General features: G+C 37.6%; 1 protein-coding gene across 1 annotated transcript; it reads right to left on the reverse strand.

The window, feature by feature from the left end:
- LOC142615869 (beclin-1-like protein) lies at positions 1 to 13,656 on the reverse strand. The gene is made up of 10 exons (XM_075788783.1): positions 13,414 to 13,656; positions 12,751 to 13,103; positions 12,501 to 12,671; positions 11,732 to 11,856; positions 11,468 to 11,516; positions 10,623 to 10,781; positions 9,823 to 9,908; positions 7,448 to 7,519; positions 2,034 to 2,183; positions 1 to 446 (listed from the first exon to the last, which is right to left on the reverse strand). The coding sequence occupies exons 1-10, from the start codon at positions 13,577 to 13,579 to the stop codon at positions 200 to 202; spliced, it is 1,578 nt and encodes a 525-aa protein (XP_075644898.1). The 5' UTR covers positions 13,580 to 13,656; the 3' UTR covers positions 1 to 199.
- Between the last annotated feature and the right edge of the window lie 542 nt (positions 13,657 to 14,198).

Consider the following 14,198-nt stretch of genomic DNA (forward strand, 5'->3'; position numbering starts at 1 on the left):
TATTATCTTTCAATCTTTTTATCTTAAGATATTTACGAGTCAAGAGGTAATTACAGAACAAGCTGAAAACTTTTCCTTTCCAAACTGTCCATTGCATACGGAATACATAATCCAACAAGCACTAATGATTTGGACTAACCAAGATTAATCCGTGACTTTTAATTTACAGGTTGACATGTTGTATAAATTTCATTTAGTATCATGGGTTTGATGTGCTTCGAGATTCAAGTTTGGAGTCAGTCCCACGCCTGTACAAAGAACCTATTTCTGGAACTTCAGCATGTGAAGATGCCACTGAGGTAAGAGGCTGGAAGTTGGTATTCCCTATAAACCAGAAGAGAGCCCACTTTAAATTGCAGAGGGTGTACTTGAGAGCTTTGGTCCAGTTTTCCTGCTTGTTGAAGCTTTGCGTGATGGAATACGTTCCAACTTTGTCATTCTCAATCCTGTAAATTAGTCCATAACGATTATAGAGGCATGTAGAAAACAAAAGCATTAACAATCTTAATCCATAATTACACATGAAATGTGCCTCACCATGCATAACAGAGTACATATCTAGTTGAAGAATATTGTCTATCTGCAAATTTTCTAATTATCAATCCAGTACCTTTCTCCCCCAGAAGTAATTCTCAACTTTTCTCAAGCTATGCACACATTTCTTTTCAGGTTTTTCTTCTTCTTGGTAGGTAAGCAAAAATTTATTAAGAAAACCCTAAATAGGAGCACAGGACAATACATGGGAAGTATACAAGAGATACACCTACCTTGTCAGCGTTTTCTATCATGGGAAAAGATGTCATTCTCAACTTTTCTCAAGCTATGCACACGTTTCTTTTCAGGTTTTTCTTCTTGGTAGGTAAGTAAAAATTTATTCAGAAAGCCCTAAATAGGAGCACAGGACAATACATGGGAAGTATACAAGAGACACCTACCTTGTCAGCGTTTTCTATCATCAATTCCCAATTATTTTTTTTGATAAGTATAATCAATTCCCAATTATATGACAAAAAAATCTCAATCAATCTGAATTTTTCCACTATCATGCATTGTTTATTTCAAATCCAATACTACAATGACAGAGAGGAAGTTCCCGAGAAAAGATGTCACTGCATTACAGTTTTTCCACACCCAACTAATTAAACCATGACAAGCTGTCATTTTCACACATTACTGTACAAGCAAAAGAAGTTAGCAAACTGCTTTGCATGCTAAGTGATCATTTGGATACAGCTGAAAGTCCTTTCAGCTGCGTTAGAATCAAAATCAGTGGGTCCCACGCACTGTTCATGGGACCCACATACTACTTTTTTAAAAATACAACTTTAAAACTGGGTCCCACGACATTATGTTTTCAGTTTTCAATTTTCAGCAATAAGCGGTATCCAAACACACCAAATGCAAGACCTTTTATAGTTCCATAGTTAAATGGAGGGGGGATTTAAACCCTGAATGTCTTGGTTGGAAACACTAAGCAGTGCCAATTGAGTTACAAGACTCCTGGCAATACAAGATACATTTACTAAACTCACAATTTAGACAAAAAAATTATAAATGTTAAACAACTTTTCCAGAAGATATTAGTTTCCCATTTGATTGAAAACGAGCAATTAGCTCTCACCTGAGAGTATGGCTTCCGCCGTGTGTTTGCCTTTAGAGACAATCATTGAGTAGTGACCAGTAACTTAGAATCAACTAAGCAAAAAGGTAATATAAAAGATGAAGAAATCTTAATATTAAAAAGCTCAGCTACAGACAGAGAGGTATTGCATGCTAAATGCAAGATCCAAAAAGTTTTTCAAGAAAGAAAAAAGGTTTAGAGAAACACTAGTGTCATACACATGCCAAACTCTCCCAACTGCTAACCTCCGCAAAACCTAGACTCAGTATAAAAGCAAGCAATGCAGAAAATAAGAAGATTAAACATGAAGGTCACTCTCCTCTCTTCTGGATGAATTTATGAAGATATCTTCACAACTATATACACAAAGACACATAAATGGAATATTGTCCATAAAGATAAGAAAACTTACTTATAGGGCAATTTGAATTGTTTGTCAGGAGGTATGTTGTTTTCCATATCCCTTAAACGTGCAAACTCAGCAAAGTCCTTGAGGCATGTGACAAACAATGTCATTGCTTTGTCATAGCGAGTGCTCCAAAACAAGTTCACAGGACCAAACCTAAGAAATACTCATCGTTTAAAACAACAAACAAATAAACAATATGAAAACAGGAGTGCAAGTTTTGAGCGGGCGGTTGTGTCTTATCAATGAATTTGAAGATTATTTCTTGGAACGTTAGAGGGTTGAATGAGCGGGATAAAAGGTTCAAGGTTGGAAACTTGATTAGGAAATGGGGGCCAGATGTGGTTTGTCTTCAAGAAACCAAAATGGGGCTGATTAATAGAGCAGTGATTCGTAGCTTGTGGGGTGGCCAACATGTTGACTGGTCATACTTAGGCTCTTGTGGTGCTTCTGGTGGGGTATTAGTGATGTGGGACACTCGGGTAGTGAATAAATTGGAGGAGGCAGTGGGGAGATTTTCGGTTTCCTGTAAGTTTACGAGTGTGTCAGTTCAGTTTGTATGGGCGTTTACGGGTGTTTATGGTCCTAATTTATACCGAGATAGGAGATTATTATGGGAGGAACTTTGTGGCTTGAATAGCTGGTGGAGTGTCCCATGGTGTGTGGGGGGTGACTTTAATGTGGTTAGGTTCCCTTCTGAACGATTGGGGTCTACTTCTTTCACTACTGCTATGAGGGAGTTCTCCAATTTTATCTCAGAACAGGGTCTCATTGATCTGCCATTGCAAGGAGGTACTTTCACTTGGTCTAATTCTAGAGAAGCTGTTTCGAAGGCTAGGTTGGACAGATTTTTGTTTTCTGCAGATTGGGAGGATAAATTCCCAACAATTTCTCAAAAACGGCTGTCTAAATTGTGTTCGCATCATTTTCCAATTGTCCTTGAGGGTGGATTTTTTCGCAGGGAGTATGCCATTTAGATTTGAGAATATGTGGGTGAAGGATGAAGGTTTTGTGGATAGGGTTCGGTCATGGTGGGATTCCTACCAGGTTCATGGTGTACCGAGTTATATTCGGCCACTAAATTAAAGCTCCTTAAAAATGATCTCGAAAAAGATGGAATGTGGAGGTGTTTGGTCATGTTGATGTCCGGATTAGAAAATTGTGGAAGGACCTTAGTGTTCTAGAGAAAAGGGAGGAGAGTCGGGGATTATCGGCGAGAGGATAGGGTGGAAATGGGCGAAATTCGTGATGAGTTAGAGAAAGCTATCCCGTTGGAAGAGATTTGTTGGAGACAAAATCCGAGTTCTTTGTGTTAGGGAAGGAGACAGGAATACTAAGTTTTTCCATCGTATAGCTAATTCTCACAGGAGGGTTAATTCTATTGATAGGCTTATGGTGGATGGGGTGTTGTCATCGGACCCGGCTGCGATAGCAAACTGTATCTCTCAATTTTATAGGCAGCTTTATTTTGAGGAGGTGGCTCACAGACCTGTCTTAGATGATGTAGATTTTTCTAGCATCTCGGTGGAAGATGCGAGTTGGTTAGATAGGCCTTTCGAGGAAGAAGAGGTGTTTCAGGTGATCCATGACTTTAATGGTGATAAGGCACCTGGCCCGGATGGCTTTTCCATGGCATTTTTCCGGTCTTGTTGGGGTGTTTTGAAAAATGAAATTATGGCTGTATTCCACAACTTCCATACTCAGGCGGTGTTTGAGAAGAGTCTTAATGCTTCATTCATAGCCCTTATTCCTAAGAAAGTGGATGCTGTGGAGGTCAAGGATTATCGGCCTATTAGCTTAGTTGGTGGGATGTATAAAATTATTTCTAAGGTGCTGGCTAATCGGCTTCGTAGGGTGGCACATGGACTTATTTCGGATTCACAAAATGCTTTTGTGAAGGGCAGACAAATTTTGGATTCCGTCTTGATTGCTTCTGAATGTATTGATAGTAGATTGAAGTCGGGAGTTCCGGGGGTGCTATGTAAGTTGGATGTAGAGAAGGCGTATGATCATGTGAGTTGGGATTTTTTAATGTATATGTTGCGGCGTTGTGGTTTCTCAGAAAAATGGAGAAAATGGATAAGGTATTGCATTTCAACTGTGAAGTTTTCCATTTTGATCAATGGTAGCCCATCTGATTTCTTTGGAAGTTCTAGAGGACTTCGGCAAGGGGATCCCTTATCTCCATTGTTGTTTGATATTGTGATGGAGGCGTTGAGTCGTATGTTGGATGTGGCTGTATCCACTGGGCAATTCTCAGGCTTTTCTGTGGGCAGTATGACTGGTTCTTCAGTAATGGTATCTCACCTTTTATTTGCGGATGACACATTGATTTTTTGTGATGCTGAACCTTCTCAGATTGCTAATTTGAGGGCGATTCTTGCTAGATTTGAGGAGGTGTCAGGGCTTCGTATTAATTTAGGGAAATCTGAGTTGGTACCTGTTGGAGGGGTACCCAATTTGGAGGCTTTGGTGGGTTTGTTGGGGTGTGGACAGTCCTTCTCGCCCTTGAAATATTTGGGCCTTCCTTTAGGTGCAAAATTCAAGGACTTATACGTTTGGGAACCCTATTCTTGAGAGAATGGAGAGGAGATTAGCAGGTTGGAAGAGAATGTACTTATCTAAAGGAGGTAAGGTGACACTCATTAAAAGCTCACTCTCGTCCTTACCTACATATTTCCTTTCCCTTCTTCCTTTACCGGGTAAGGTGGCTAAGCGTATGGAGAAGATACAGAGAGACTTTTTGTGGGATGGGATTGGTGGTGAACCTAAATTTCATTTAGTTCATTGGGCCAAGGTTTGTAGGCCTTTGCAGGATGGGGGGTTGGGTATAAGACAGTTGAGTAATTTTAATTCTGCCTTATTAGGTAAATGGTTGTGGAGGTATGGTACCGAGACGGATGCTTTATGGAGGAGGGTTATAGAGGCAAAATATGGGAACATGTGGGGTGGTTGGTGTACGAAGAAGGTGACAAGTCCTTATGGGGTCAGCTTGTGGAGATATATTAGAAGTGGTTGGTTGAACTTCTCTAAACTTCTTGTTTATGATGTGGGGGATGGTACTAGAGTCAAATTTTGGAAGCATGTATGGTGTGGGGATTGTACTCTCCAAGAGGCCTTTCCGGAGCTATATTGTATTAGTAGGTCCAAGGACTCCTCAGTGGCTGAAGTTATGGGTTGGTCTGCTGGGAGGTTTCATTGGAACGTGCAATTTCGTCGTCCACCACAAGATTGGGAAGAGGAAGCTTTTGACCGGTTCATGGGGCTAGTCTATTCCTCGTCACCGAGAGGGTTTGGTCCAGATAAGGTTTGTTGGAAGTCTACAAGGAATACAAGTTTTGAGGTTAGAAGTTATTACAGTTCCTTTCTACCCTAATAATCTTGTTTCCTTTCCATGGAAAATGATATGGCAATCGAAGGCGCCTCCAAGGGTAGCCTTCTTTTCTTGGTCTCGCTTCCTTAGGTAAGATCTTAACAACGACAACCTTCGTAAAAGACGAGTGTTAGTTCTTGATCGGTGCTTTATGTGTAAGAGGTGTGGGGAGTCGGTGGATCATCTCCTACTTCATTGCACCATAGCTTGGGAGTTGTGGTCTTTGGTTTTTTGTTTGTTTGGCATTCAGTGGGTTATGCCTCGTACTGTTATTGAGGTGTTTGAGGCTTGGCAAGGAAAGTTTGCGCGACATCGTCACATTGATGTTTGGAGATTAGTACCTCACTGCTTGATTTGGTGCATTTGGCGAGAAAGGAATGCTAGAAGTTTTGAGGGTTCTGAACGATCTTTGCTGGAGATTAAGTCATTTTTCTTACACACACTTTTTGAATGGAGTGTGGTTTTTTCTCATTTTTCTTGTTCTTCCTTTTCTATTTTTCTTGACCGTTGTTCTTTTGTTTCTTGATTTTTGTACCCATAGTACATCCCCAATGTACTCGTTTTGGTTTTTTCTTTATTATTTTTAATAATATTCTTACGTTATTTATCAAAAGAAATGTGAACGGTGAATCACATACATGTTCTACGCATCTTTTTTTATTAAGAAAAAATCAATAGAAAGGACGTCCATAGATAGAATCAGTATTTATAAGAATTAAAAACTTAAAACTATCAATGTTGTCCACAAAATAAGGATAAGAAACTCTGCCAATACCAATAGACTACTCATACAAAGACTGTAAAACTAAAACAATAACTTCATGAGTAGACAACTTAATGTGTGATTATTTAAATCTCTGAACTGTCCATCTCACCACTACACCTGCGCATGCAACACTAGTCTATCATGATGAGGTTCTTTTTAATTAGATTATCCATTATTAAAATTTATCCCAAAGCTGCTGTCCAAAAAACAAAAATGGCAATTTTCCTAAGGACTTTGTTACCCAAATACTCCTCCAAGGAAATTGCATAGCATTACAACCTCTTAATGCCCCAAAATAATAACATCAAATTTACCTCCAAGTTTCAGCTTACAACATATCAAGAAATGAGTTCACAGATTCTATTATAAAGGATTCAGTTTCCATGCAACTGAAGGTATATATGGTGCCATGCTATTTAAAATATCATACCACCAGAGAAGTAATGATAACTGAATTTAACGAAAAGTGATCCTGTGTTCATCTTTAGATTTGTATATTGCTAAATCTTTATCAATAAAATGGACTCTCTCCCGTTCAAAGCAAATGGAGAGGATCCTTATCCAAATAAATTTAGGCTTTCAGGATTGACTCCCCCTGCCCACTGAAAAACTCAAATAAGAATACACAGAAGCTTTTTTATCTTTATTGATTAAAAATATATCAGGAAATCACTCCTTCAGGCCAATGTCCCCACACTACACATCATGACAGAAGTGCACCCTTCTTCCATCCCATACCACATATGTTATGAAACCCAAAAACCTCTTCCAACCATCCCTCATGCTATGAATTAAACTTCACCCATGGGCCATGAGGTCACCTCACTAGATTTGAAGTCCACTAACCCCATACTTCCCCATATTTTGCCCCAAATACATCTCAAGAAGTGATTTCCTTCCTCACCATAATACCACAACCATTTACCTAATAAAGCTTGATTGAATGTAGATAATTTTATCAAACCCAATATTTCATATTGTACGAGGGGAACAAACCAACTTTTAATCCACCAAATGAGACTTGAATTCCACAAAGCTACTGCCTACATAGGATTTTCCCATATGCCAACCCTTAAACAGGCTGCTCATAATTTGTAGGGAACAGACCAAATTAGATCATATCCACCCCCCCCCCCCCCCCACCCCACTCCTTGCACCATGCACTGCAGGTTAGTGATGCCCATGCTCTTTTCATTTTATATTGCACTTAGTTGATCATTTTAAATCAGCTCAGTAAATTCCAGTTCAGTATCAACTATCAAGGGAGTTGTCTACACTTACAGCTCATAAGTACTGTTGTTGCTGTCCATAATCCGAGGGTAGCTTCCCATAGGAATAATTTTTATTCGATATCTAAAGATAAAAGAATTAAGGATACAACACTTATCATTTTAGAAACAATCTTAGCAAGAACAATGCCGAATATATGACAATGTAGAATGCATGAATTAATTAGACTTTGTGGAGTCCACTAGTCCAACAGAATAGATTCCCTCATTCTACAGAAGCTTATGGAGGATTGCCTCAATAGGAACAAGGCATTTCCTAAAGAGATTATGACTTATAACTAAAAATTAATATTAAATGCTATGCACTTTACATTCTCTAAATTTGGGGTTGCTTCAAAATCAGTTAGGGGACTTTTAAAACTTGCAGTTGACACCCTCAACTGTTACAATGATGTCAATATGCTCCTTCCATTATGGTCTGTTGGATTTTTCACCATTAACACACTAAAAAAATATCTTTCTATTTCTTTGTCCAAAATGTCTTTTTTGTGTGAGTATCAGCAAGATTCTAACAGATGTTAATATAAGGGGCACATTGATATTGTCGCAACTTGAGGCTGTAAAATGCAAGTTTTCATGGTTTAGGGACCAATTTAAAAGCTAGGAAGCACCTACACGGATACCAGAAAGGGTACGGGTATCATTAAAAAATGACACAATTGGGAAAACCATACAGAAGTATCCAAGTGTCAAATGTCCGACATAGGTACAACACCCCAAATAAAGCATCCATGCTTCCTAGTTTAAAAGCAACCTCAAACCTAAAAGAGTGTAAATAGTATTTCAGCCAAAATTAATTATTGAATTTTTTTTTTTGTAGTAAGAAAATTTTATTAAAGAAGAGGGGCCACCAACCAATACACAAGATGTGTACTTAGATATCATCATAAATCATTTTAATTTATAGTAATATGAGAAGAAATACATTGTAGGTATTTTGTTTATTTCTCCGCAAAAAAAAAAAAAAAAAAAAAAAAAAAGAGGAAGAATACAAAACATACTCAATAGATTAAAAGTGTTAGTTAATTTTTTACAATACGTTAAAAATATACAAAGATAACATAAATATGCTCCTAAATTGAAATATAATAGTAGCAGCAGTAAAAGTAATTGGGAAAACTTAAAGAATGCCTTAAGAGCATTGGCTTAAGAAATATTTTTAGAAACGTTTTTGAGGAAAAAAAAAAACTGATTTTTTAACAGCTTTTTATATTTCCAGCTGGGAAGCACGGGTGCGGCGTTTGGGCCGCCGCACCCGCGTCCGACGCGGCGGGACGCGCAGGCGATGCCGCTGCCTGCACGTTCATGCCGCGTCGGACATTAAAAAAATAATTTTTTTGGCGCGATACGCGCCGATTCGGGCCGACGCGCGCCAATTCGGCCCGAATCGATCCGTATCGGGCGCAACACCGATACCAGCGAAATCGGCCGAAATTCAAAAAAAGAAAACAACAGGTGCGGAACGCACCGTTTCACTTGGCCAAAAAAAAAAAAAAAAAAAGGTGCAAACGCACCATATGGAAAAAAATTAAAACCCTATAGCTCTCAGCCAAAACTATCTCATTTCTCTTCAATTTTCAGTTTTTCACTCAGTCCGCTTCTGCTCTCAGCCGACCCAGCCCTCTGCCTCTTCAATCTTCATTTTTCTTGCGCCTCTCTCCCACTCTCTGCCTTCAATCTTCAGCTAGGCTCTCTCCCATTCTCTGCCTTCACTTTTGTTTTAGTTTCAAACTTGTGAGTTTTATTTTAATTTTCAAACATCATGGAATGTTTATATAATGAAGTTGTATTCTAGTTATTATTTACTATTGCTCTTAAATTTGGTATATGTTTATATAACGTAAAAAAAGTATGTTTAGCAATATATTAAAAATATAAATAATAATTTTTTAATCGCCGCACCCGCACCCTCACCTTACTTTTTCAAAAATTGCCGAGTCCTGCACCCACTCCCGCATCCGCACCCGAATCCCGAAACGCACCCGTGCTTCATAGATTTCCAATGAAAGTCATATAAAAAATTCCCTAAAATAGTCCGTTAACAAGTGCCCTAAGAGCAATCCCGTTAACCAGAGCCATTGCAATAATATAAAATATATGGTTTTTTTTATGTCAGATTTTTCATTCACAGCCGTAATTTAGTCATTTGTTACAATCTTTTACATTTTTTCGCTTTGTAATACCCAATTTCTAGTACGTTTTTTCAAACCTTGAGCCAAATAAAGCATGTATGTACATATATTCTATCTCATATATCGCTAACTATAAATATCATCATTTGAAACATATAGAATTTAGAAATAAAGATGCTCAATTATAACAACTTCAAAAATAAATAAATCCATAGATTTTGTTGATAAAGGATACTGAAACTTTGGCCGGAAATATTGGCACATTGTATGGAGGAGAAGACAAGCTTGGCCCCAAGCAGCATTTATCTCATCCCACTCAACCTATATGACCCCAGAACACGGTAAAAATCACAAGCAAATCATAATTATCAAAGTGTGAGAAAGAAAAGAATTATGAAAGGAGAAATTCAGTTAAGTTATAAACTACTAAGAATAAAGTAAAAGGTAAAACTAAAAGCCATCAAATTCCAAGAGCAGCACATTTTTTTTTTTTTTGGAATTCTATAAGTATCAAGAGCAATACACAACTTATGAGGCAAGCAACATCAATAAGTAGAAATGATACAGAAATAAATCCAAGGTTACCCACATACCACATGTATCTTTACAGATTATGACCCATGTCAGGTATCCCAAATATGAGGCTACAAAGTTGTCCTTAGACCACTTGCCATATTTTCATCTCAGCAGATATAATATTTGTTGAGTGGAAACTTACCAAATCTGCTAAATTTATAACACCTATGATATTTGTTGGTTACTACCAACCCCAAGTATGAGATTTAAGCTTTATTGAGTTGAATGATTAGCATTATGTGACATGTATTCAATACTACCTTCCATTAAGTTGCATATTGCACAGGGAACATGAGAGAGAGAGAAAGGGCGAAATTTAAAGCAAGCAGTTTGCTTTACACCCCAGGTGAGACAAACACATAACAGGTTATTGATTATGGTAGGCAAACAATGAAGGTAGATGATGGACAAACTTTCAATTAACTCATATAAAAAATAGATGTAATAAAGTTTACTTACCGGAACTTTAGGAAGTCGTCCAAGTCGAAAATTGTTAATGGTACCGAATTCTCCTTCTTGACAGATGGGGAATGCATCATTAAGCACATTAGTTCGCTTCAACAGCTCCAAATGTGCTTGGGAAACCTCAATTTTTGCTAGAACTGCATCTCTCTCTTCCTGTTGACCAAAACAGTTTTGTTCTCAGGAAATATCATATTAAAGGCAGCGAAAGTTCAGGCTTTAAAGTAGATAGAAAAAAGACACCATCCAATTATAGGAGATTAGGACAATAAATGAGTTACAATAGAAAGCCGAAGTTGAGTTACCACATTACACTAAAATAGTCTTGCAAAGGTCAAAATAACTATTTGATTTAGTACTATGAACATATCCAGCTTTTACAAGCAAATACACAACTCTTAATCATGTGGGATTGAACCCATGACCTCCACAGTTTACTTATGGGGAGAGGAGGTGTCATTCTGTCCAAGGACCATTGACAACATATCTCCATACAAATGCAAAAAACCTAGGGATGTCAACATTAACAGCACCAACAAAAGAGAGACCAGCAACAATACTGTTTTTTTTTTTTTTTTGATAAGTAGCAACAATACTGGTATTATCAAAGATAATCATTCCAATTATCAATGAAATAACAAATAAAGGAATTAAAACCCATATTAAGCACAAAAAAAGAAAAAAAAATTATATGCCTAACGAACTTCAAAGACGGTTTAATATAAATTCACTCAATAAAAACCAAGTGTAGATAACCAAAACTTAGAAGGTTCAGGAGAATTATGTATTTCGGTAGAATGTATAGAAATAACAATGGCAAAAGAATAGGATCAGCAACACACCTGATGTGAAATTAACTGAAACTGAAAATTATTGAACTCATGCCAATACCTGTTATACATTTAGATCAAGAATCATTATAAAAAAAAAAAAAAATAGTTGAGGATCTCAAGTGTCTACTTGTAGCCTTATACAAAGAAACACAGAAAGCACTTTGATTTGAAAAAAAAATTAAAAAATTAAAAAATCTGGTGCTTGTTTTTATTTTATCATGGAACATATGAGAAAAATGATTTCACCAAACATTATAAGGAGAAGAAACTAACCGCTCCTCTAATTCCTTAAAGCGGCTAGATTTTAACTCCAGCTCCTTCAGTTCAGCAATTACTTCAGCATTCTGTTTCTCTGTTTCTTCAATCGCTGCTTCAAGTTTTCTCTCTTCTTCCTCAATCTTAAACACCAAACAAAAATGATTGAATGAACATTTTGACCACAATATTCTATAAAATCTGGCATCTAATAAGTATATATAAATTAATGTAAGATGTCAAAGTGCAATTACACAGTTTTTAAAACATTCGCTTTATTAGTAATTCATCTAGTAAAATTGCAGACCCACTAGCATACTTGGTCACATTGATCTAACATACCTTCAAAAAGTACAACGCAAGCATAAAACTACAAATGTGGAAAGTTTTTAAGACAAAATAATTAACTGACCATGGCTTTCCTTATTTGAAGATAAATAGCTCCCCACCCCGCTTTTTGTGTGATAGGTAAAATTAAATAAATGAAAACAACGAATCATTGAGCACATCGTTTACTTTAACAATTAAACAATCTTTCCAACATGTGAGATCTAACACCCTTTCCCCTACCTCCCAACGGATAAACATTGTCGTAGCACTTATGATAGCATTAGTGCTCAAATGCCTTTAGATACCAGTGTGGATCAAGAAATTTCATCACTAAATTCAATACTCACTCAAGGCAAAATATTTTAAAAAAAGATGCTGAATAACTTCCTATAAATCAAAATCAAGAGCATGTCCAACAAAGTGATTAATAGATTAGAGCCAGTTGCTGAGTAAGCACCTTTGATTTCTCCTTAAGAAAATCAGCCTCACTAAGAACATCACGTGGCTCTCCCTCCAAGCGCGTAAGACATGCCTCATATGCTTCAATGTCCCTGCTCACATCTTCAACCTCCTTGTCAAGTTTGTCAGACAACACTCTCATGCATTCAAGACATAAAGGTTGCTCAACCTGTAAATATGAACACGGAGTCAAACTTTGAAACCAACATTAAAATTAATATATCCGAGTTCCTCTGCAATAAGTATACCTGGGTCTGAGTTGCGGCAATCTCAAATGCACGTTTGAGCACAGTAATAGTCGAGTGGAACCCCGAGTTGTGAGGCTGCAAAGGAGCATTGGATCCTCCTTCAGGAGAGGGTAACTGAGTCCCGCCTCCATCGGACGCAGACTCTGACTTATACACAACCACAAATGACTCCTCCATTGTCTTCCCAGGCTGGCTGATATCCGGCTGGACAGGTCCAGCCCCAGCACGAGGACGAGGAGGAATCCCTTGTGGCTGCTGCAGGGGTTTTTGCTTTGGTAACACAACAAAAGAGTTGTCCATCCGCGTCGAACCTAACACACTATTGGCCCCATGAATTGAAGACCCTTGCATTCCTACACATCCTCAATGCCAAAAACCACATACCATACTTATCAACAAACCAACTAAACATACCATATCACTTTTCAAGCAAAATCATATAATATTAATGCGTAACACAAATACTCTATAATCAATTTTAAAAAACACATAAGGCTGATTTTTTTTTTTTTTATAACAAAACCCAGATGCTATAATTACACAAAATACAGAAACTAAGGAAAAAAAAAAAAGGAGTTGTGAGTTGAGTTACTCAAAATAAAAATCTGCAAGAAAAGAAAAGAAAAAAGAGAATGAAATTGCGTGCGAAATTGGATTGGTTACCGGAGCGAGAGGAATAGTCGTTGAGGAACTTGTCGGCGTAGGAATCGACGCCAACGACGCAGAGGGGGTGGCGGCAGTTCTGGCAGACCCATCGGGGCAAATTCGGATCCACGGGGAGGCTCCGACTCTTATCCCCCATCCCCATGCCTTGCTTTTCCTTCTTCATTTGATTCGTTCAATTTCTTTATTTTATATATACACACTATTCAGCCTTGTCTTTTGCTTTGATTTGAGAACCAAATCCTAATATTTTTTGCGTGACTGAAAACCCACGTTTTTAGAAACTTTCTCGCATATCCTTCCTATAATACCCTTACAATTTTTTCAAAAACCCAAATTTACCCTTTTGCCTAACCACAAAGTACAAAACACAGCCCATTTTCAGAAAATCGCCGTGTTGCTGGACTCACCTTGCCGTTACATTTTTCTTCTGCATTTTATGAATCCACCCCACCAAGCTACACATGAAACCAGGGGCGGAGTTAGGGGGTTGATATATATATCTTTAGATTTATTATTTGCATGGTATATGTTTTTGTTTGCTTTAAGCTTATGGTCTTCAACTTTGCAATTGCATGTAATTGTGCTATGGGCTTATGGTCTTCAACTTTGCAATTGCATATAATTGTGCTATGGGCTTGTCATTCTTGGCTCCACTTCTAATAAACTTTTCTCGGCCGATGATTAGGAAGAAGCTCTTTTAACTTTGTATAATAATGTCTATCAATTGATTGTTTTTTTTTAATTTTTTAATTGTTTGAAAAATATACTTGTAGTCACCTATG

This window comes from Castanea sativa, chromosome 11 (assembly GCF_040712315.1).
Source record: "Castanea sativa cultivar Marrone di Chiusa Pesio chromosome 11, ASM4071231v1".
Classification (NCBI taxonomy): Eukaryota; Viridiplantae; Streptophyta; class Magnoliopsida; order Fagales; family Fagaceae; genus Castanea; species Castanea sativa.

Coding starts and splice junctions, on each gene's coding strand:
- LOC142615869 (XM_075788783.1), bottom strand. CDS start 13,579: ATGAAGAAGGAAAAGCAAGGCATGGGGATGGGGGATAAGAGTCGGAGC. Junction 12,672..12,750: donor TTGCCGCAACTCAGACCCAG/GTATACTTATTG, acceptor TCATATTTACAG/GTTGAGCAACCTTTATGTCT. Junction 10,782..11,467: donor TTCAGTTAATTTCACATCAG/GTGTGTTGCTGA, acceptor TTTGGTCAACAG/GAAGAGAGAGATGCAGTTCT.